Source organism: Grus americana, chromosome 1 (assembly GCF_028858705.1).
Source record: "Grus americana isolate bGruAme1 chromosome 1, bGruAme1.mat, whole genome shotgun sequence".
Taxonomy (NCBI): Eukaryota; Metazoa; Chordata; class Aves; order Gruiformes; family Gruidae; genus Grus; species Grus americana.
In genome coordinates this window covers 162,336,453-162,361,773 of record NC_072852.1, presented here as the reverse complement: position 1 = coordinate 162,361,773, position 25,321 = coordinate 162,336,453, and the positions used below count along the sequence as shown (strand labels likewise).

Sequence of the window (25,321 nt, the reverse complement as noted above, 5' to 3'; positions counted from 1 at the left end):
GGACAAGGCCTTAAGGGCTAGAGGAGAGAAGCCATTACAAAACGCTTGCTGTCGAAAGCGATTTCAGTGCCAGCAGTATCTCAGAGTTCAGCTCTCATTTCCCTCCCCTGGGATTTGTATTGAAGAATCACTCATTAACGTTACTCAAGGAAGAATTTTGCAGATTCTGAGTCAGGGTTTTGGGTTTTTTGGCAATTGTTTGAATAGAATAGAGTATTTCAGTCGGAAGGGACCTACAACGATCATCTAGTCCAACTGCCTGACCACTTCAGGGCTGACCAGAATTAAAGCCTGTTGTTAAGGGCATCGTCCAAATGCCTCTTAAACACTGACAGGCTTGAGGCACCAACTACCTCTCTCCAGGAAGCCTGTTCCAGGGTTTGACCACCCTTCTCAGTAAAGAAATGCTTCCTAATGTCCAGTCTGAACCCCCCCAGCACAGCTTTGAACCATTCCCATGCATCCTATCACTGAATCCCAGGGAGAAGAGCTCAGCAGGAGGCTGTGACAACCTCCAACCATTTCCTGAGAAAGTTTCAGTGTTGCAAGAAGGAGAGCTTTAGGCTGCAAGCATGATACAGATCTGTCCCGGCGCTTTCGGGGATAGAAAGCCAGCACAGATATAAGTGAGAGCTGCAGAATCCTTGCTTTCATCCTGCACACCAAGAGCGACTGTGGCAATGTTCTCCTCCACAGTAACATCTCTTCCAGTGAAGATCTTTGAGGAATACAGTCATGAAGGAAAACTTAGCTCACTTGAGCCGGCCTTGGTAGTCCTCTGGTCTTACTATCTCTTCCATATATCCACTAATCACCAACTACTCCAGTTCCCATTGGTAATCAAGCTGGTAATTAATTGTCAAAACTGTATTTTTTGCAATCACCTTATGAAATTGTTAAGTAGAACAGTGTTTCTATAGACTCTGTTTTGACAGAGCTGCAAGCTGCCACTGGGAAAGTGGAAATTAATCTGACTATCAATAAAACATGAATACATCTTTTAATCTGCCTAATCCTCTTTAAAATGTAAATACAATAATTCTGTAAAATGACATGGACTAAAATATGAGTGAGCAAAAGAAATGGTATATCAAAAAGACAAACCTTGAAAACTGGAACCTTTTACAGTCCACTTGATACAATTAAAGCCATTTTAACAGTGGGGATGTGAATCAGCTGCTTCCCAAATAAACATTCAGGTAAATCTCTGGTAGCAGAACTTCACTTTTTAAATTTTCAAGTTAATGAAAAAAGTAACTTATGGTCTATTTAGTGTTTGCACATAGTAATTCTGGAAGATGACACCTGAAGTCATTAAGCCTAGGAAAATACCTCGCTTCTTGCTAAGATGTCCACATCTCCCTCTTGTAATGTCAATCCAGTGACCATTAATGCTTTTCTACTGCTAAAAGCAAGCGACAAAGCCACAAGCCTTAGTCCTATTTTTGTTGTTGCTGGTTTTCAACGATATTACCGCAGTGACTGTGTAAGAGAAAACACAGACCCGGAGATGTATTTCAGATCCCGTTCATACGGCTATAACTGAACTGGCATTTTATTCAGCACGCCCTATGCAGAAGCAAGCTACGGTAACCCACTGAAGCAAGTAAGTTCCCTCACCATACACCAGAGTGGGCAATGCACCTCCCAGCAGAAGTGCTGTGCCTTCGAAATATCCGCAAAACGCCCCATAGCCATCACAATATTGCATCCAAAGCGATTGCTACATTTATAAGGATGTCTACAAGTAAATGAGGTCTATTTCGCAAGGTATGAAGAAACTGTTTCCACTTACTGGAAGCACAGTAAATCAGTGGCTTGCTTATGCATTACTAAGCATGCAAGAGAAAACATTCCAGATATGAAAGTTAAAGTAGCCATTTTGAGTCAGGACTCAAAATGCTTAGAGTTATAACTACAGTTTCTACTAGCGTTTGCAAATCTAACTTTTGGGACAGTTCTTCAGTTAAAGAAACTGTTGCACCTGCTATTCAAGAAGGGCAGGACCTGCACAACTCACCCTCCTCCCCCCAGTATATTATTTTTCTCTCTAAAACTTTTAGTATCCTTCCCTCCCAAATTTACAGACTATCAACATCACCTTCCCACGATACTTCATACTTCCAAAAACCCCAAATTCCCCGTGTGAGCACTTCTGTCATATAGATACATGCCATAAGACAGTAATTCTTAGATCTAGTCCAGTATTTTCAATTTACAAAAATTTTCAAGCTCACTTAATATTTGCATCCTTTACTTATCCCTGTGAGTTTCAGTCTGGGCTTCAAAAGCAAGAAGAAAATACTAAATCTAAAACTTGTAAGGCAAAGGAAATTTCATGAAACCATTGATAAAAAAGTCTTTTAAGAAATCAAGAACTAATGTTACAACAGCATCAAAATTTGTGAATAGTATCTGCTGTTTCAATCATTCTCAGGGTTCGCCATGGTGTGCAGCGTCAGTAGCGAGCTGCAAAAGGGAACGTGCTCTCTTCAACAGTCCTGTGTTTGTTTTTACATCAAATAACTTAATCAGAACACACACTGTTGTTAGATTTCTTCCAAAGTAATTAAATAACTATTCAATGCCAATTAATCACAGTTAAATAAGGGTCTGTCACCGAAGTGCTATGTACACATTTCAGACTATTTAATGGTCAAATACTTGGCAGTATCGAAGTTAAACAATGATTCATTAAACCTCCTCCACTACACAATAGTTAGGCTAAACTTGAAGTGAAAGAATCAAACCTCTTTTGTTCTCCATGAAAAAAGACATCAAACCTCAGTATGTGATATTCTTTTCTTCCTCATTCTGTAAACTGCTTTAATTGCATGAATCAGAATGTGTTCAGGTGCTACATATCCACTTTGCTTCTGCAGGTGCCTACTGATACTTTGGAATAGATGTTCAAACCTATCATCCAAATAATGAAAACACTTGACAGTGTGCCACACCTATTTAAAATGTTTATACATACTTCACGATGAAAGAAATATAATCCAACCTGAATCAACACTTAGGATGTAAACACCAGAAAAGAAAAGGATTTTTATTTTTTTTAAAATAAGAAACTAGGATCCTCCACAAGAACAGCCAAATGCCATCGATAGCATTCAATGTTGTGCAACCTAAATTCCAAACATCAAGGACCCTAAGAGTAGCAGTACATTGTTTCTAAATGTATTTGGCATTTCTAGTATACTTTGTTGGCCAGTGCATTCACTGAAGTACTTCTGTATAACAGAATAGAGCAGGCAGATTGATTTTATATACCTTGCAAAGAGTTCACAAAGCCACTTGCTTCATCACACATTGCAGAAATACTTTGTTGCTACTTCTTTAGTCCACTGATTTGCCTCTTTGAAAAAGAAAAAGGTTTTAAGAGAAGGTCCTTCTTGGGATAGAAAGCTTTTGCCACTTGCGCACGCCTGCGCATGGGTGCATGCTCTTGGAATTTTTTTCCCCTCAGATCAGGCTAATCCTTAATCCAGGGAATTTTAATTGCATCACACTTTAGTTCAATACGCAGATGTTATTAATAAATACTGCTTTGCATACTAACATAAACTCCTCCATGGCAGTTGGCCTAAATATCATTTTTCACATACAAGTACACTGCATTCACCTGGGGGAAAAAATATTCAAAATCTCTTCATCTACTCTGCAACAGCAAAGCCAGGAACACTTCCCCACTGCCCAGCCTCCATGAAGAAAAATTAACAAATTAAACACTATTATCTCCCACTCCTTGCTGCAAACTCGCAGAAACCTGTCTGAAAGCAACTTGTACCGCTAGGAATGGATTCAAGAAGGTACTTAGTCATATGTGCATAACTAAACGTCAGCAACCCCAACAAGGACTGCACTTCGCTTGAAGGCAGTCGTGCCACAGAGATGCTCTTCTAGTCTGAGACAACTTTATTTTAGAGGGACCGATGTTAGAGTCGAAAGCGCACACTTCGCCACCTACTTTACTGACCAAGGAGGAGAAGCCCCCCGCTGACATCAGGCGCTGGGGTACTGCCTGACCAAGATGTCATCACCCCGCTGGGTGCCGGGGAGGCACACACAGATCATGCCTCAGTTTGTGTACACATACAGGTGTTCACTTACCCTAAAGAGAGAAATCACGTACTTTAACAGTCCAAATTACAGCTTATAAAACCAAAGTCATTTTAAATGTATGCATAGTAGTAAAATAATGCTCAGAAGTGTATATGTGGTAATAAAAGCATACTCAAAGATAGGAATAAAAGAAATAGCTGCACAGAACCAGGTAGCTTTAAACGCCCATCCATTTAACTACACTGAGCGTGTTTCTCCTTCTGTCTGTGGTATAAATCGGCAGCTCCCCACATATCTTGCTGTTAAGCTACGGCATTCAGTGACTGATAAGTCTTCACCCGTGCTCACTTCACACACATACGCCGAAAAAAAGAAAGAAAAAAACAGTACTGCAACTACAAGCAGCCTTCCATTTCATCAAAGCAGCGACAAAGTGGATTGTCCATATCAAATGTTGGCAGGAAGCAGACATTACATCAACCTTGTAAAATACAACTATGAAATCAACAAAATAATTAAAGATGGATTACCGACTTTGAAAGGAATTGTAAGTTTGTGAAATATTTCTTCAGAAAGAAATCTAGAAATGCATCTCCTGCATTGCTGTCAATTACTGATCTACTCTGGCTTTTCTTCCATATTTCTACAAAGAAACGTCAATAGGTCTGTTATCTTTTTTTAATATATGTTTAGCACCACATGTCCACACAAACTGCCATATACAGCATTACTGTCTTCCCCACAGGCATCCTATAAATATAAATAAGAAATTCTACCCCATTTTTTTTTCTTTAGCAGCCTGAAAACGACAGGAATATTATCACTTTCTTAGACATTTGCAAATGGGCACAGTGGTGCTGGGCCAAAATATGCTGAGATCATAATATCCATTTATCTAAACTACCAGCATGTAATGAATTCAGGTGGGATGCCTTCTATCCAAATTAATTTACTACTTGAAAAGGACTTTTTACACGAATGCTGTCAAACAGGAAAACAGTTTGCAAACGAGAAGAAAATGCGAACACTGTGTTTGATCTTATTTTTAAGTGTAGGATTTAAAGAAAGAAGGATAACTATGACGAAGATAAGAATGGCAAACAGGCTTCTTTGCAAATTAATTTCTATTTTTACTGCTGATGGAGACATCTACATTACCTAGTGTGAATACATTGATCCTAACTGTACAGTTGTTTCTTGAGCTTTCCAGTCCACTAGAAACACATGGTACTTTAATGACCTACTGATTAGAATTACCTTGCTTGCAGAAAATCAAAATAGGTCAATGCTCCATGCATGTTGACTCATCCCTTTGCTAAATGATGTAGTACAGTTGATTAGTCTTTTTTCCTGGGTGTACTCAGAAAAGCATGTGTATCAACAGCTGTTATTACCAGCAAAAGTCTTTCTCCTCACTTATGATACAATGCAGAAGGGCTATATAAAGTCTTCATTAAAAACCAGAAGCACACAAAGAAAAACATCTTGATCAGTAAAAAAAAAGTATAACTTCCCTTCTTTCTCAAATTGCTTTCATGAGAAATCTTGAAATACCTTCTGCATTGTAACTGCTTTTCACATTATATCTCATCACCAATTAACCAAGTTGGCTACAATTTCAGCTGTAACAGAATTTGCAAAACTGAATTTAACTTTGGTGCTGTATTATACTTGTTAACAAAGTGATCTCTTTTACAAAAGCGTGATAGATCTGGGATAATATATTCATCAGCAACTTCCAAATTATTGATCCCTGCAATGAAACCCCCTGCCCCAAAAATTAACATTCACAGATTTTTTTTTTCCTTTTGTAATTTACAGTGAAAGAAAATATCAGAATCATTCAAAAAAACAAACTTCTGGCCATATAACAAAGTTTTATCCCATTATGAGTACAAAGCTACATCTCTGCTTTGTAGTTAGAATGACAATGAAAGCAGACACCTGCTTGCCCACCCGCTCCCCTCCCACCAATCTGTGAAGTAATATTAAGTATTTCTAATTTAATTCTGTGATGAGGATTGCCAGAAGAAAGTGCTAGCAATTCCAGAAGTTAAGCTCTGGATACCCTTTCTGCATCTTTTAAAAATAATTTTTATTCACTGATGCTATTTTAAGTTATCCTGAGTTCAATGAGTAAAATCTACATTTAAACATACTGAAACAAATAAAAAACTAAAACCAAGCCACTAACTCTAACGTACTGCCAAAATACAGCACAACTTAATTTCTGCTGTATACTACAACATAAGCAACAAGGTATTTTTAAGGCACACAGTCCAACTGAACCAGAAGTATTTATACAGAGGAGAGGGTACAGGAAGAGTTGACACTGGCCTCCTTCCCTCTCCTGAAGGGAAAAATGTAATTAAAAAATGGTAACCACTTACAACTTCTTAGCAACTGGCCTTTAAAAACATGTCAAGTTGTACACTATCTACAGAATTTTCACCACCTTCTTTTTCTATTTCAGACATAAAGTTACCTACTTCAACTTCTCACAATACAAAGCAACACTATAATAGAAACCTGAAATAGTAAATATGAAATACAGTCCTACGTTGGCTTTTTACTACCAAGATTATGAATTTAATTCTTTGCTAAACTATTTAACCACAAACACACCCACTTCTGAAAGAGCATTTGTGTAGTCTAGTTCTCCTTTCTGCTATAAATCCAATTTGGATTGAAAATATGTCCCAAGTGTTGTTTTTTTGCTGGAGGGGGGGTTTACAATGAATTAAACTGAACACTACAAATTAGGATGGACTGAAATATCTGAAGAGTATTCTGATGCTGGATTTTTTACATGAGAGGAGAAAAACAGCTTTAAGAGCTACCTTCTGTTTTGGAGGTTATATACCAATATACATCAATACAAGGATTAAAACAAAAATGGAAATATATGCCACCTTTCTGGTAAGGTTTTTCCAACAACAACAAGTTTTCCCTGTGCTATTTATACTTTCAAGACTAGATTCAGAATAGGCTTTAAATGCGGTATTTCAGAAAATATCAGAGGCAGCGGGAATCTCACGTAGCTCTTGCAAACGTGCTCATATTTGTTCATTTTCTTACCATTCCATCTCCTAAAGATAATTAACTGAATAAGAATCTTAATTAATGCTTCTTTTTAATGTTTTTCTTTCCTTTTTTTTCCCAGGATTTGAAGTTAAAAGGGCTCAATCATCACACTCCAGTCTACGATGACGATAAGCAAGTAGTATATTACTGAATATAAAGCTTTTGCCTCCTGAAATCTTCAGTTGAAACTGCTATCTGGCTGATAGAGTTATCATTCAGAAAAAAATGTTATCCTGTATTTTACCAATCATATAAATTCAGATCCCCTCCCACACACTAAAGAGAATGATTCTAATGTAGTCCATCCATTTTCTTCCTTTTCTGAAACCATGGAAGGGAATTCTATGCAGACTGTTGCTGTGAAAGCCAAGTCGAGACTTCTGGCCTCTACCTAGCTCATCCATTTTGAGGATAAAGCCTTTGGGCAGCTCAAAGAGCAGAGGCATTTCATGTCTTCATCTGACTCTGTAAGCCCTCATCTTCTGCTTGGCATGTTCCTTTGGTTCAATCATTCATTTTTCTTTAGCTTCAGTTTCTTTTTCTTTCTCTTCTGGGAAATTTGAATTGTTTGGCAAGGAGAGATTCTCTCTGAAGTTCATTCATTATGTACCCATGTAATGATTCCTGAAATACTTTTCCCTTTTTAACTACTCATACTATAAAAAAATCCACTGCAACAACACGGGTTTGGCTATCCAGAATTCACAATGGATGACACTGGCTAACTTTCAGTGGGTTTTTTTTCCTGTCTCACATGAAATGTCATTACTACTGAACTCAAGAAAAATTCTGGTATAACTATCAGAAAATTATAACTGTGTCTCTTAGTTTGCTGTGCAAATAATCAAAGCATTTGCTTGGAAAACTTGCTTTGTGTTAAAAAAAGACACATCCCCCATTAAATTAAAAGTTTTGCTTCAACTTAGGACATTTTAAACCACGTGTTAAAGCAAAGCCACAGAAAATTTGGAAACAACTAGATTCACAACTTAGGTACCATTCACAAAACCACAAAGGAAGAAGCTATTGGGAAACCCATCATTCTGTTTATAAAGGTACAGCCAAGCCCAGGGGTCAGGACACTCACATGAGAGGTGAAGGTTGGGCAGAGACGTAAGAGAACGTGTTATTTTTACCAGTCACGCAGCATGCACTGAATGTGGGTCGCCCACCTCTCCAGCCAGCATGTTAATTTCTCTACTAGAGGCAATTCTGCGGTAGGCCTCCTTCAGTCGCTGCTCTGGAAGCTGCTCTCCCTTTGGATGAATCAGTAAATAAGTATGGCACCGGAAAAAGGCAAATGAGTGTGTGCCTGAAGGCTATGGCAATCAGCATGGGAGGGACTGCAGCTGGATTCAACCCCCCCCCACCCTCCTTTTCTTTTTTTGGCCTAATTTAGGGCACAGAATGGATCCATTCCTGCGGAGCGGGCTGTAGGGTATAAGAAGGGATGACTTCACCTCCTCTTCGGTTTTGTGATTGGCACCAAATTCCACTTGCAAATCTCGCCTGAGAGAACCAAAAATCTTTTGTCTCAGAAAAGCTGAAGGCAACCACATCCCAAGCACTTTCTTCAAGCAAGGAGTGCTGTCCAAAGGAATCTAGATACAGTCTGACAATGCATTTCTTTGGGCCATCAGCTTCTGGGGAAAAAAATATCACTATAATGTAAACTTCTTCACAGCCTAAACTATAATTAACAACACTGAAGTGGGAATGTGGGGTATAATATACAGTCAAATGAGAGAAAACCAAAATCTGACCTCTTCTCTACTGTATATTATATTCATTACATTAGAAGAAAGAAATTTTAATAATTAAATTATTAAATGCTAAGCATTGTGAAAAGTTAGATTGCACTGCGTATGACTTTACTGTACCCCCTCTGCTGGGCAACTATTAGAAAGCTTCACCTCAAAAACAAAACCCAAAAACATTCTAGGAGTAAGTAACTACAAATGAGGAGTAAGTAGCTGCTGACCATATAAAAACACTAGTTGTGTATAAATCAAAACCAAAGAACCTTTAATGTTCATGTTTAATACCTTAAATTAATCCCTCTAAATTTTTTGACAGCTGAATGCTAGAGGTTAAATTATTTTAAAAACATATGCTTACATACACATCGCTTAAAATAAAAGAAAAATCTAACGTAGTCCTATAATTTTCTGTTTTTTCATGGCTTTTAAATAATAAGAAGGAAACTTAGAATTATAAACATGTTAACAGCAATATTTTTTCGCTTATCTATCAACAGTGAAAAAAAATCATACACATCAAGGAGGAAAAAGTGGCTTCACTGAACAGTCATTCAAGCAAAAGTGAACACAATTTACAATCTAGCTTGTCTTTGTTCAGTTCAAAGACAGACTTCACTCTGAAGCTCTGATTTACAGCTGTCCAGCACTATGAACTCCTAAATAAATAAACAGGCCAAAATAGAAGAGTGCCACCCACAACAAGAGACTTGTGAGAACACTGCCATTTGTTATTTGCATGACAGATACACTCCAAAGAGGATTAATATATCTGAAGTGGGAGGCAGAGCCCCACTAGGATGCACACTGGACCATCACGTAGCCAGCAGCATGCCCTGCCCTGAAGAGTTTGTTGTGTCAGTTTAGAGAAACCAACACAATTGACTATAAAAGGAACAACAAGCAAAAGGAAGATGTAGCAGTAAGCTGGAACAGAAAGTTGCAGGACAAGATGTGTGCCTTTTTGCCTTTTTTTTTTTTTTTTTAAGTATGGGAAAACAAAGGGGTCAGGGAATTAATGAGTTTCTCCACCCATATGTTTAACTACTGTCAGTGTATAGTCGTACTGTGGTTGCAATGATCCTGGTGTATCTTGAGAGATGATTTTAAGATGAAGAAGAGCCAGGTTGTGGATGAACTTCACTGCACAGAGAGCAGGAAGTTACAAAGATGTAAGCATGAAAGATAAGCAGGCAAAACGATGATGGAGGGAGGGAAAAACACAGGAATGTGCCAACAGTTACCAGGTGCAAAAATAGTAAAAGCTTTGCATGGGAAGAGGACTAATGCTCAAAGGAAGCCACACTCCTTTCTACACCTCCTGGTAGACTCCCTCAAAGTATACTGGGGCCGTAAGATCAAGAAAAAGCCTTCTCTCCATCTGGCCCTGGGGAGGAGCTGCAAGACAGAACCGTCAAAAGACTAGCTGGTAGTAACAGTCACAGAAGTTGCCGAACTTGGAATGTTTGGATATCGAAAGAGCTTTGTACATATTGACTTGAATTTTTGCCCTACGCAGACTGGCTGCTTGCACGTGGCCTCTCCTTCACCCTCTGCTTCATTCATTGCATATCCGCTGTTTCCTCTCCCCCCTCTTACTTCAACATTGCTTATTCCATTCCCCTTCATCATGGAATAGCATGAGTTCTGGATACAAATAAGCATGCTTGAAAAAAAGGAGAGAATGTTATCCCCCACACAACCAAGGCATGAAGCCTGACACGACGAGGCACCGGCTAGGAAGCATGAAAGAGTTTGGGACAAAGCAAGTGAGAACAGAAGGTGGCTGCAACACTTAAACTAGAAGAGTGCCTGAATTAATGTTTTGGAAATGCAGAGTGACAAAAAGAGCCAGATAGGGGAACTACAGTAAGTACACGTGAGCTGTAAAGGCAACAGGAAGGGTGTTTTACACTGAGAAACATGGGAAATCCTTACAGCAAGTGAGAAATCAGGTTCTGAAATAATTCCCAAATTAAAACTGTGGAAGCCAAAAGGCCACTGTCACCTGAAGGGAGATGGCAAAGTGCATCCAGGACATACCATATGCATAACCGTGTCAGATACATATAGACTATTCACAAGGTTATACTTAAATGCCTTTAGAGAACAATTCATAGGATTTTAGTTACTTCTTGCATTGAATTGCTCTTACAGGAGCATATTTCACTCTGCTAACTACAGAACTGCAGTGGCAACAGCCGGTTGAGTCTCAAGTTAGTCTTTAGAGTCTACTCTAATTAGTTTGCTTAATTTCATTCACACGGGGTCTTAAGATTTCACAAGATCAATTAAGGTTTCAGGTAAAGGAATTCTCAAAGTTTTCTTTCTTTCTTCAACATAAACATGTCGGTCTTTGGGTCTTAACAGTTCACTTATTTATGCATTCATTTTGTTTCTCCAACATCCATTTTCACCACAATTTGGTTTTGGTTTTTTTAAACCAGCAGCTTCTCTGCTGGCACTACATCAGACACATTAGGATGAAAGAAGTTCCAGGACTGCAAGGAACTGGACAACTAGAGAAGCAATGCAAAGACTATGACAAAAATACCTGTCTTTCAGGTATCCGTACCCAATAACACTATAAAATCCTCTCATGGACCTAAAGCACAAGTTATATTTTGGAATAAACACTACAAATTTTGCAAATAATCACTGACTATAATCTGATCCCAGACACTTGGGAAAGGCTGTTTTAAAACAACTGCTTTGCCATTGTTCTGCGTTAAAAAAGGCATTATGTAAATCTCTGATAAGGCAGGATAAAAATGGAAAAATATACATATAATAATGAAATTAAATGAGAGAAAAATATCTTGTGTTTTTCTTTCCCCCTTCACAAAACAGCATGAGCACAGAACTTAATTTTGGATCAATTTGTGGATACATCATTAAAACATACAAAACAAAAGTATAACTTCAAGCAAAAAAAAAACCAGGGAAGGCAAAATTGTGTCAATAACCCAACCACTCTTAATATTACAGAGTATTAATTAGCAACAACTTAGCATTGTAGATATTTAATTATAAAATTTAGAGAACAAATGTTGTCTCTGATGGTTTTCAAAATGTAGCTTAACTTTAGAATGCATATGAAAAGCATCCAATAAACTTTTCATCACAGCTGAATGGTATTTACAATGCCTCTTAACTTTCTGAATGTCTATTTTGTCCTTGACTGACTCTGGAGAGGAAGTCCCAAAATAGCAATTCACATTCCAAATATGAACATTCAATTCCTAAAGTTCTTAGTGGTCAACTGTACAGTGGTCATGCTTTTAGGAAGAGGTCATGAACAAGTTTAAGTGTTCGGATCACTCTAAAAACCTTTTAGGATCTTCTGAACAATTGGTTGGTTTTGCTCTTCCAAAGAAAGGAGATTGAAATGCCTCTTTACATCAAGGTTTTGTAACCTTTCATAAGCCAGTGTTTTTCTGGAAAACCATCGTATCACAGCTGCTATAGAAAATGCTGGTCCTATGAAACAAAAGTCTCTAGTACAGCACATGAGCCATGGTGAGGTCTATTTCACCATCCAGAAGGTTCCTCACGTCAGCAGGCTACCACCCTCATACCTACAGAAGTCTGTCCACAATGGACCACTTGGCACGATTAGGACCTAAATGAAGTCAAGGCATCACAAATTACCTGATCTATAAACCCAAATAGTGAAAACAAAACCTGAGGTATGTTGTAAAACAACATCACTAAAGTGTTACATCTTGCATGGGTCACATTCTTTCCTCCTCAGTGCATTCAGACACCCAAAGGACCGTTATGTTCAGAACAGAGATCCTGGAAGAACTGAAAGGTTCTGACATCACAGAATTTAAACTAGCTGTGAATCCCATTGAGGAAGTATGACTCATCTCTGAGGTTTTAAATTAGATTATCAACCAAGTGAAGCAGCACAGTAAATCTACAATAAAAGATGAATGCCTACAGGAAAATAATTTTTGCCCCTAGTGGCAGATGCTTGAACTTTAAAGGATCTGAAACTAAGCTCTTTGTCAAGCCTTCCTGACAGAAAACAATTGAAATAATTTCTTTAGTTGGTCCAACTTTGCTCCATATGCCACATGGAAACAATATCTAAACCCTGTAAAAGAAAGTATATTGTCACTTCTAAACCAATTGAGGATCAAACAATTTACAGAAACCAAGACTTATTTTGCTGACAATTAAGCTCTATCACCAAGACTTGAGATTCAATGAAATTTGACAATTGTGAAGAAAGAGGCTTTTGTCTGAGTAAGTCTGAAGCATTTGGAAGAATCAACAGAAAATCAGAAGACTGAATTAGATCGAAGTATCAGAGCCTTTGAGGATAGTCCAGAATTCACTAATTAAGATAACTGCCTTCCTCGCTCTGTTTCCTCTCTGAATTGCTTTGGTATTACAGCAGAAAGGCATATAACAAGAGGCAAATTTGGTCTAAGGAGCGTTATACCCATCACACTTCCTCTTACACCAACAGCATACTTTGTCTATGCTGCTAGTTGAGCTCCCTTATGAAGAACCACCATCCCTTTAACGATGAGATGAAAGACAAGTACAAATCACTGCTGTACACCAAATCTAAGGGGTGTGAAGGGCCTTTTTCTTCCATGCTGAAAGCCATCACATTTACTTTGTAGTAATTCAGATACAACCCACAGAAGTTTGCAAACTCTATTCTAGTGCTAAAGATCACTAGCCGGGATAATATTCTTGCGTCTCCTTCTCATGGAGTCAAAGAATTAATAGATTCTTCTGTTTTTCCAAGAACCATAATACTAACTTGTTCTTCTACCCGTTTAATTGGAAAATATGTAAGATTTCTATTCAAAACACCTCCATACCTACTTTACAATTAATAAAAAGCAGTCAGTAGGTATTTGAACCTCTTGCATCTTATGAGAAGCACAAACAACAGGAGCAGAGCACAAAGGTATTAACAAATTAAGTGGTGCTCACAACACTACATTTTAAGCTGAAAACATCTCGGATCATTTCAGAAACTTGGGATTTTGCATTTCACAAAATGTTCATGTCTCTATTAAAAGTACATAATAATATTGCTTTATCGCGTGGCTAAGATGGGAAAACAATTAATGAAATCCTATTTTTCCACAGGAATGTTTCTATTTTTTAAGCAAACAAACACTTCTGGAAAGTGTCAGATTGGACCATTTCTACTCTCGAACACTCAGCAGGTGAACAAAATCATCTGTATAAGCCCTCATAATCTTTGAGAAACACTTATTTCTGAACAATCACTTCTAAACACTGTTTCTTAAGCCTTTGGTAGTAGCTGAGCAACACTGGTTATTAAATTGAGGTGCAGCAGAGTTTATTTTTTCTTATCTCAATTAAAAAAATATGTTGGGATTGTTTTTTCCATTTTTTCTGTTGGGGATTTTTGGGGGTTTAAATATAAGCGGCATTTAGTGAATGGCTTTGAATTCAATATTAAACCATACTTGTAGCTTAATTACGAAAAAAGATCACTGTCGCTACATATTTGGAATATTAAAACTTGTCAGCTTTATAAAAACCTCAGGGCACTTTTTTCTCTCAAATTCAGTTTTATTTTGAAAGCGCTCCTTAGATAAGATTTCTCAATATTAGAACATGTCTAGTATAACTAGTTTTCTGTTGAAAATATTGGGGAAAAAATGTTGCCTCTATATTTTTAGTTCAACAGAAAAAAAGATGATGCTTCTAAAGCTAAACCCATCTATATTTCACAATTCTAGTGCTTTCGATTTGCAGAGATTTCTGCAGATATATTTTGTCCTAAATGGGCATCAAATATTTTTTTTCTCCAACAGTAAGGGAACACTAGCTGGCTAAAGGTAACTACTATCAACTGCTCCTTAAACCATTTTACCATTTTTTAGCCAGGAATTACCAGAAATATTCTGGAAGGCTAACAGCAATTGTTTACTTATAGCTGGTTATTGAGACTGAGGGGAGGGAGAATTGTTCTTCTAAGAGGAGACTGGGGAATGAAGTGAGAAAGGAAAGAAGCATTATACTAACATCAGGCAAAGCATATGTTGTTTTTATACATATATATATGTATTTTTAATATAGATATGTGTGTGTGTATTAAAAAAAATTAAAAGTATGGTTCATTCCTTTCTCTTAAATTTAGTGGTAAATTCAGAATACTGAAGATATTAAGATATCCATCCTTAAACACGCAGACAGCTAGGTACCCTGAACCCCCACACTGTAGTGGGTAGAAAAGACAGCTCTTCTCCAGTAAGATTTAGAGCAAAAGTCTAACAATAATGCTCTCAATCATGTCCTGGAAGACCCTGTCTCTCCATCACGTACCTGGTAAACCTAGGCTAATGTTAACCTTTGTAAATACTCTTCTTTGCCTGGTCATTCCTCATTATAAATACTCTTCAAACTGGAATCCTAAATGGCTAGAAAATAGAAGTAATCCTGGATTTGAAGAAGTTCTATTATTTTATGCCAGAAAATTGTATATTTTACTCACTGAACCCATAACCTCTATTATTGAAAGGATAATCTTACCAAAACAAATATGACATTTGTACTTTATACTTAACAACAACCAAGTAAGTGCCATAGAGCAAATCTGGTCTGAACAGGCATATGAACCCCAGCACTTCAGTTTGCTTTTAGTTTCTCCTTCTGTAAACTGAAAGGAACTTAGGCTCCTGTCTCATTAGGCAATGCACAGATTTACTCATGTTTACATGTTCTAAAAATAGAAGGTTCTTCATTGAGTTGCCCGGTATTAAGGATATGTTCCCCTATTTCAGTGAGAGGGAAGAGAAAGCAAACACAAGTGACAGACAGCAACAGTACTTCTGAAACCGTTCATTATCCCATGTAATGAGAAGATCACTGCGTACAAAACATTTAACATTCTAAACCAATCTCTCTAAGTGAAGACACTCACTTCTTCTCTCTAAGGACCAGCATCACAGATTATAAACGTAAGTGCACTGGAAGAAGAGATGAATGAGATAGCGTAAAGTTTATTTACAGCTTTAAATGTTCATATTAAAAAGGAGAGAGGGGGGGAAAAAAAAACCCAACACTGAGCAAATGCCCCTGGCAACTAATCACTTACTGTCCTCTTGGCATATCCTAGAAAGGATGGGGCAGGAACAGTATTCCTGTATGAGAAATTACTGATGACATCTTAAAAACAGATGTAAGAACTCTGTTCAAAAATTGAAACTGAACTGTATCTATTTTGGGTTGCGAATATTCAAACTGATGAACATGAAATTATGCTGAGAAATGAATACATGCAGAGACAAAGGAACATGTATTCCCAATGAAGGGAAGCTTACCACAAAGCAGAGGGTTCTTCCTTGCCTACGCACGAATTAGCAATATTCTGCATTGCATCATTTGCATATTAAACAGACAATAACTTAATTGAGAAAAAACAGGTTTACCACACACAGAGAGAAATCTCATCACATCTGATAAAAAGAAAACCAAGGAAGAGAAGAGTTAGGCCATCTATCCTCCATCATTATACCTTATAATTGCCAGCAATAATGTCCATGTTCCAAATCTTCACCTTCTCAGTCTTCATGTACCTTCAGATTATTCTGCACTCTGTGCCCCAACACTGGCTAGTGAAGATTTAGGCTTGAAAGAGGGCAGGAGATATGCAGAAGATAGCATAAAGGGGTCAGGAGAGATAGAAGAATATCTGCTGTAAAGGTACCTGTATTTCAGCATATAGCACAACATTCCCAGACACAGAAAGCAGAGGATAAATTCAGGTACACAGTGAGTGAAAACTGACAAGGACCATGCTGGTGGACTGAAAAACCATGAACTTATAAGGAGTTTAACTTTAAACTTCCTTTGAGTTTACAAATGTCATAAACATTGCACAAGTAGCACATGATAAAAGCTCAAGTTTGAGGAGTATTAGTGACCTCTATATTTTTTTTTTTAACTGGCAAATGAGGAAAGATGAGGGGATGCTACAACTAGAAGACAAGCAGGTCATTTGTGGGTCTTATATAGCAGTGAAAAATCCAACACAAAACCAAAACCACCTCCTTACTATGCAACACACTTCTACTCTGAACCAAATAGTTGAGAATGAAGACTGTGACACCTTTCTCCCATATACCGGTCAGCTTACTTCGCATGCTGGCTCTGTGAATACAATTTCTTACCCAGCATTAGGTGAGTAACAGCTAAAGCAGCCTCAGCTTCTCCAGACGTTTCAGAAATCTCCTCACTCCACAACCTCTCGTTAGGGACCACCACAACTAAATATTCTGCTCAAGCCAAAAATCAAAAGCTATAGCAACAAAATATGCAAGTGAGAATCACTTAGGAAAATGTTCAACAAGAGCCCAAATTTAAATTAATATTAAAATAAACGTCCATGAACCTGCAGTTTCCAGTTTCAAGCTACCTACCTGAAGGTTGGTATTGACACAAGCAATAATGAATGTCTATTATGTACTACTATTCTAATTACAGGACTATTGTCCAGTAACTAATAAAACAGCAACAACAAAAAAAATGTTCTTCATATGCTTGATGCTATTTTAAAACATTTTGTAAAGCTATCTTAAGACTGGTAGCTGTCAATATATATAGCTTGTCATAATACTGCATCCTCCAAGTGTAACATTATCTTGCATAAAATGACATCAGAAATCAAATCCTGAAGGAAGTCCTGCATATGTCTTCACCTGCATACATAACAAAAAGCCTCTGACAAAGTGCCTATGGAAAAAAAGAACACCTGGGGATGACAGGGTAAAAGCAAGTAAGTAATGTTGTCTTGTACTATTCACAAATACCTTAGTAATTAACTCTATCATGGCTGTATTTTTTTAATTGAACAGCACACTAAGGTCGAGCTCGATTCAATACCTCCACTTCCCTAACTGCTGATTTCTATCCTTTGGTTTTTATTCTGGATTGCCAGAACAGGCAGATTCACATACAGCATCCATTCTTTTTTACACTAAAATTTTAATTTTGGATTGAGAAGTGCCTTTTGTTTCCAAACACTCTCCAAGATCACCACAGGCACAAACTAATCTTCACTTGTTGCATAATCTGCAAGATGCTGGCAATCTGGGGAAGAAAAAAAAAAAAAAAAAAAGAAAAAAGAAGACTAATTAATTCACCCAGATGCTGCAGTGCAGATTACCTAGGATCATCTTGGGAGAAAGATTTCTGTGCAGTATAAAGCAGAGCAGTGCTAATGAAATGAGTTTGCACTGTGACAGTATTTGTTTTATTTTAATATACAGCCATTCAGATAAAAAAAAAAAAGCGCACATCAAAAAGGGCTGGGGTTTTTTTTCTGCAAACACCACAGTGGTCTAACTGTGTCTGTGTCCTGTAAAAGACAGCAATGAAAGGTTACTACGGCACAGGAAAGAGCCCAGAAGAGCCAACAGCCTGATGTGTAGGGCTTTCACCTGGGATGGGGGAGCCACATGTTCAAGGTCTATATTAAATCAGAGAGGGAGAAGATCTGGGCTGCCTTCCCCACATTCCACATTCCTGCTCTCACCACCTGGCTATTCATTATCCCTGCCCTGCTCTTCCTCAAAATCATTTTTTGGCAATGTTTCTGCCTTGTTCCAAGGTGGAATGAAAGTGGGTTTTGGATAAGTTTTTTCCTCATTTCTTAAAAACACTCATTTTCCACCCAGAACAGGCGTCCATGAACAGCAGGAGAGGAGGTCCTATCCACGTGGCGCCTCCAATCCCCATGATCCACAACAGTCACAGCAGCATCGAGCAATTTTTAAGCAGATTAAAAACAGCATAAAAAGTATAAATTTAAAATCGTTATTACCAAAACCAACCCGCCCCCATCCTTCAGATTACCTCCAAAAGCTTATTTGTAGCTGCATCACCTCAGCCAGGCCCTCTTCTAAGTCCCTCACAGTTTTGCCATTGATATCATTGCAGTCTCTCCCTGTTTTCAAGTGCCTCAAACCAACATTTCCTTCCTCCTTGCCACAAATCTCATCAAATAGTCTGCCATCTATGCGAGACTAAAACATAACTCCCTTTTTACTTTCCTGCTACACTTGCGGGAAAGATACATCTCTGAACAGCTTCTGTGCAGTCTTCTAAAGCCAATACTTTTAATTAGATTTCTCTGTCTTGGTTGACTCCTCCATGCCTCCTTTTTTGCTTGGCTGAGGTGGGGAGGGAGCAGCTCTCTCTGGGCTTGTGTTAGCAAATGAAAAAAATGAGACTTTGCAGTATCTGGGCAGGTCAGCATATGGTCAGAAATGAGTTTCGCAGCAGGCCGTTTTCCCCACCAGGGGATCTTAATGTGAAGAAGATAGAAAAATCTCTGTGAAGGGATGTGAAATCTTATGCCAGGAAAGCAGGAAACTGCACTTGGAAGTGGTTGTCAGTACAAGCTTCAAGCTATTTCCCTATCAAATAATGTCCCGTCCCCTCCTACAAACAGCTTTTCCGTAAACCTTTTAATTTTATCTCCCGTATTAAGCGTAAATAGGGTGAGCACTGACTCAGTGAACTGAAAATGTAATGGGCTTGTCTCATCAGTTTACGGCCAAGTTTCATTCAATAATTATTGCAGAGAAAAATAGGATAGAGTTGAATTGAGTTATGCTAATAGATAATAAAGGTAAACATAACTCCAGAGTACTATTTACTAACTTTAAAGACTACTCCTATAGCAATCAACTTTATAAGGTTCCTGACAGAATCATAATGGTGATAAAACACGTGGAAGCGTAAGACTATTTAAACTCTTAACAAAAGCCATAATAATACTAACAGTAACTCCCACAAAATATCATTTAATAATCACGCCCTGATAAGGTTTAAAGTACATATCGCCATTGTTATATGAAAAAACATTAAAGATTTTTTTTTTTTAACACGTAGCAACCTAACAGGTTTTAATTACCACACCTACTTCAGTGACGAGCTGTTCCACTCAAACACCCAAACATAATATTTACAACGTTGTGCGGTTGTTAAGGATCTCGATGATTGATGGAACCTATTGTGTTGCCATCTTAATAACAACAAATGCAAGTGATTACCAACATGGAAGAGAGAATCTGTTTTTATTTTACAACAAAAGGCTGTCCTATAGGGACTTCTTTTCAACATAACTAACAAACCTGCGCACACGTGAACGTGCTTTAGAGCTTGGCACAGAGAGTGAAAAACAAAGCCTCTGCTTTGTATTTTTTTGTATTAGCTTAAGAGAACTTGAAAGCTGTCAAGAGCTGGTATAGTTTTTCAGAGTCCCGCAGAATTCATCTTGACCACAAGGAAATATCTGAAAACTGCATCAGAAAGATAGCATAGATCTTGTTTCAAAAAAAAAAGCAAGCAATTGAGTCATTGAGTCAAATAGGAATACAATACATTTTCTGGCATCGCTACTGAATATTTATATCAGTGATGAATGAGACTACAAACGAAATATTTTAACACGAAGCTTTGCCTTGTTAACTGCATGATATGCCAAAACACCACCTACTGTAAATCACAGGGTTTAAGACCAGTATTTCTTGTTTAAACATGCTACTTGTTCAGCAGAATCACTTGTGTGAACAAGCATACATTAATGTACACTAACTAGAGCAGTTTCACTACCCAACTGATAGAGTATAATTTAACAACCTCATTATCAGCATTGTAATTTTCATACTGCTGAAATATCATATTTGTTGCAAATATTATACAGTTTAAACACTTTAACAACATTGCCCATTTGACGCTTCTGTCAGATAAATTGCAGATAGGCACTTGTGCATTGATGAACATGCTTTTAATCCTATAAAGAAACTTTCTCTGTCAAATTATAGGTGTTTCAACACTTGATTTATGAACACCATAATTAAAATCCTTATGCCTTAAAGAAAAACAAACTCTTCATTATAACAACAGCTTTCTTTCACATTTTTCTTTTAATATTTGGAGCTTGCTTTTATGTGCTGCAATTAGCTATCAGTTTGGCATGTCGTTTCTGGCTGCCAAAAGAGGAGAATATTTCTCTTTATACTCTGGTCAAATCTCAAAGTCTAGGTAAGCACTCAAAGGGATCAATGTTTATTTAATGCTTCCACAAAGCATTTGTGGGGAAAAAAAATAAATCTGCTAATTTAACAGGTAGAGGACAACCATCACACAATTCAGCGCTTTCAGTTTCTAGGAAGGCCAGAAATGCTGTAATGTCTGCCAAAATATTTCTCCTCCTTCTATGACCTGACAGAACCAAGAGTTCAGAGAGATACGATTTAAAAAAAAAAAAAATTAAAAAAAATAAAATAAAAAAGAGCTAGATTTTCATATGCATTTCTGTAGTGGTTCTGGTTCAATCTGAATTTTAGACAGATCTCTGGAGGGGTAAGAGATTCCTATTTTATCTGAACAAATTCATGCATATCATTCATTCTTACAGCACCCATCAGCACAGCAGCAGCAGGTTTCAGTTTCCTAAACTCAATGCAATTCAAAATTATACACAATCTCCACTAAAACTACCATTACTGAAAGTGATGCAGTTACACATTAGCATCCCTTCTCTAAAGAAATCTCTGACCCCAAATCCCAGAAAAGAACAATTCATTTACAAGCTAAGCAAGTAATCTTGACTCAAATCCTGAAGTTTGTCAAAACTAGGATCTCCTAAACTATCAATAAGAAACTAATTTCAAGAGAGGGAACTCCCAATTCAAGTCCTTGCTGCTGAAGTCCTGGTCCCTTTTACCTAGCTTTCTATTAAACTTGTTTTGAAATGTTACAAACTTCTTGAAAAAGAAATTAAAAGGAATAATGGCTGAAGAAGATTTCCTTGATGGGACCCAAAGCATCAGACTCTATCAGGTCATCTGACCTTTGGCCACTAATTATTAAGCCAACAAAGTTACTGAACTCAGCACTACATGAAGCTGAAAAGCTTACTGTGTAAAAGATAAATAGAAAATATTATACTTGCAGATAATGAGGACAACTGAACAGAACCAAATTACTATTGCTCAGTGGAAAGATAGAAAATTCACTCCTGAAATATCATGTCTAAATACATAACAGATAAATTTTGTTATCCTTCTAACAAGCTGTTGTAATGCTAGACTGGGATAAAACAGATCATGCTGCCCTCTTGTGCTAGACATACACAGAAATCAAACCCTTTATTTCTCTAAGTAACACATGAAGAGCAATCTATAAAGCATTCATTATGAAGTAGAAAATGTCCACGATTTCCTTCTTACAGACACCCTGACATGCATGCAATTCCCTTACTGGGATACAGATAGAAGAGCAAAGGAAGTTTCAAGAGAGTCAAATTCTACACTCCAAAAAATCAACAAGTTCTGTCAACAAATGCAGACAAGTCAGACGTGATAAAGCCCAAAATACAATCACTTCATCTCTAACTTCCCATCAAGCTTTCTCTGTAGCTGTTTAAGTGATGCTGTATAGATATTTACTGATATATTTGAATTTCAGTCATAAATATCTGATCATTCTTTCTGAATGTTGGATAACACAGTAAGCTTTAGTCACTTAGGATTATCAGCTCAATACGGTCAGGTTAAGTGCTTAAGAAACAGACAGTCGTTTATTACCAAGGTTCTTCCAATGCAAAACACACTTAAAGCAGTAACACCTAACTATTTTTAGATCTATGCTGAATTACAGAAAGGTGAAATTTGTGTACATACAAATATTTTTGGGTGGGAAGGGAGAAAGGAGAGGGGTGTCGTATTCCTGTTCTGTCTCTGCTATGTAATCCAGGCTCCAAAAATACATTGAAATTCTTATATCATCTGGGTGAGATGCTTGTTACTATTCCCTTTACAACCTTCCCCTCCCTACCTATTGCTAATGCAATCTGTAAAAAGAGATCTTGGGCTCATGCCTAAACTGATTCACAAAGCACAATTTTTTTAGAAATAAGTCATCTCATTTATTCACCACAACTGATTGGATCTACACTGTTGGGAGCTGACAGACATGTCATGATTCACCACGTATTTCCATTTCCTAATGGTGACTCCCTGATGCTGCTCATTAGTCTGTTTCCGCAGTAAGAACTATCGAGAGCTTGGGGTGTCTATTTAAGTTTCCTTCCTCGCGTTTGGAACATGGATCACCGTGTCTTCAGAATACTGACAGTGGCATTTTTTTAATGGCTGATTATTTTTGGATAAATAAACCAGCAAAAGTCAGTTCAGCAATTGCTTCTGCTAAGGTCTTAGAGACCTTATACGAATACTGAGAACATGCTGGATGCTTAAATGGCAGATCTGACACTGCAATATCAGCTCTGCTAATATGGGATATGATAATTAATAGTTTGGCTTGTCTATTACAATCACAACCCTAGAAAAGGGAGCCTTTAATAATTTCAGTTTCTTTTTAATATGTCTTTCATAGCAAGGCATATTAAAAAAAAAGAAAAAAAGACTAAAAAAAGACTTCTACTTAAACAAATCTCACACGAATGCAAAAAATCTGAATTTCTAAGAGATAAATACACAGTAAAAAACCATGTAAATCAGACAATGAAACACAGATGTTAAAAAAAGAATTTGAGAACTGCTATATGCTGCAGTTCTGAACAAGAGCATCGTCTCACATGTAATTTTCTCTTTTTTTCCTTTTTCAAAAGATTTATAGATCAGAACAGCAGTACCTTTGCATGCTACCATGACCAAAAGAAAGATAAAGGGAAAGAAATAAATGCACACTGAAGTTAATCTTCTATTATAAAATATCTGCTGATAAATAGAAACACACATCTGTAAGTCACGACAGTGTGTGAATACCAGCCATAGGCAGGTTTTATGAATGTCACTTTTACAAAGCACTGCTAATTTGAGCTTCACAGTATGTTACAAAGCAAACTGTTTTATTTACTACCCGACATTGTCCCTGATGTTTACTCTGTAGTTCTTGGTTTGTTATGATGAGACAGGTTTATGGGTATTCTTACAAGATGATTATGTATTCCCTAAAAATACAGTTACTCAATATGCTGCGCGCACACACACACACACACACACACAAAAAAGAGAACGAGAAAGAAGAGGAAAATCCCTGCCTATCTGACAACAAACCCCATCAGTCCTACGATTTCTTCTGATGTATGTGCTCTCACTAGCTCTCCACTTACCTGTCTCCTGAGTGTATGGCTTCACTTCTAATCCTTTGCACTGGCCTTGAATTTCTTCCACCACAGACTCACAGTACAAGTAGGCCATATAACACAGCCTTAAACTTCTGTAGTTGTAGATTTTTTTTTTTAAAGGGGAAATTGTACGTTTCGTTCATCGTATTATAGACATGAACCTTTTCTCCATGTATTTTTTTCCTGAAAATATTACTAATTTCTCTGAAACAATAAAGTCATCCCTATATACGCTTATAATTATTAAACGGCTTCTGGAACCATGAGAACAAGCCTATGTTCCTTTTCTTCAAGGGATTGAAGACCATCAGATTTCTGCTTCTCATGGAAGACTGGCTAGTAAATCAGTACCACCCTGCTTCCCTGCTCTCTTCACTCTGCTCCAGCTTCCCTCTCCTTTCTTTTGAAGAACATAGGGATCTGGATTACAGTTTTAAATTGCATGCTTTATGTTCTTGGGCATTCTGGAAGGATAGTAAGCTACACAGTTTCTCAAAACTGTGAATTACCACACATGCTTAAAACTATTTTTTTTAAAAGGACAAATAATTGTTGGGGTTAAGCTTTCAAAGAAAAGCACAAGAAAGGGAACCGCACAAAATGCATGCATATATGTTCAGTGTATGGAAGACACCCCTGTGTAACTGAATCAGAACAGCAATGCAATTAGCAGGTCAATGTACAACACCAAGGCCGCAGGTAATTCATTTTTCTGTAGACTGCATCTGAAGAGAGTAAGATCAACCATCAATAAGCAGTCAACAGTCTGACTCTAAAAAGACCACACTGTTAAAGATTTTAAGCAGCAAGAAAATCCCACAAATGTGCAAAAATACTATAAAATCATAATTGCCCAGAAATAGTATATTTAACAATCAATGAGGTATATTAAATGTTAAGAGGTTTTTTTTTTTCTATTGAACTTACCTATAGGATTTCTGTCAAAAAACAAGACACGAGCTTTCAAAATGGATTCAAACATTTTGTTGTGCAAAGTCTGACCAGAATTAACAAGAACTTGAAACACCAGAAGACTTCTTATTATGCCAAACAGTATTGTAGCCACCGTTAAACCTGAAATTAAAGAAACATGAACAGAACATGTATACAGATATGGATCTTTCACAAGGAAAAGAATTTAAAAACAAACTGAACTGAAACCAAATTTTGTTGACTTCTGTATATAGCGAGAATCCAAACTTAAGCCTTAGGGACTCACGCTGAGCACGGAGTATAGATATATTTG

The 25,321-nt window shown here is 37.4% G+C and overlaps 1 protein-coding gene across 5 annotated transcripts in view; it reads right to left on the bottom strand.

Moving 5' to 3' along the window:
• ABCC4 (ATP binding cassette subfamily C member 4) overlaps positions 1-25,321 on the bottom strand; it is a 162,637-nt gene that overhangs the window by 68,444 nt on the left and 68,872 nt on the right. For all 5 annotated transcript variants that reach the window (XM_054832340.1, XM_054832358.1, XM_054832348.1 and 2 more), the window contains one exon: positions 25,003-25,149. In XM_054832340.1, coding sequence (XP_054688315.1) covers positions 25,003-25,149 — 147 coding nt within the window. The remainder of the gene's footprint in view (positions 1-25,002; positions 25,150-25,321) is intronic.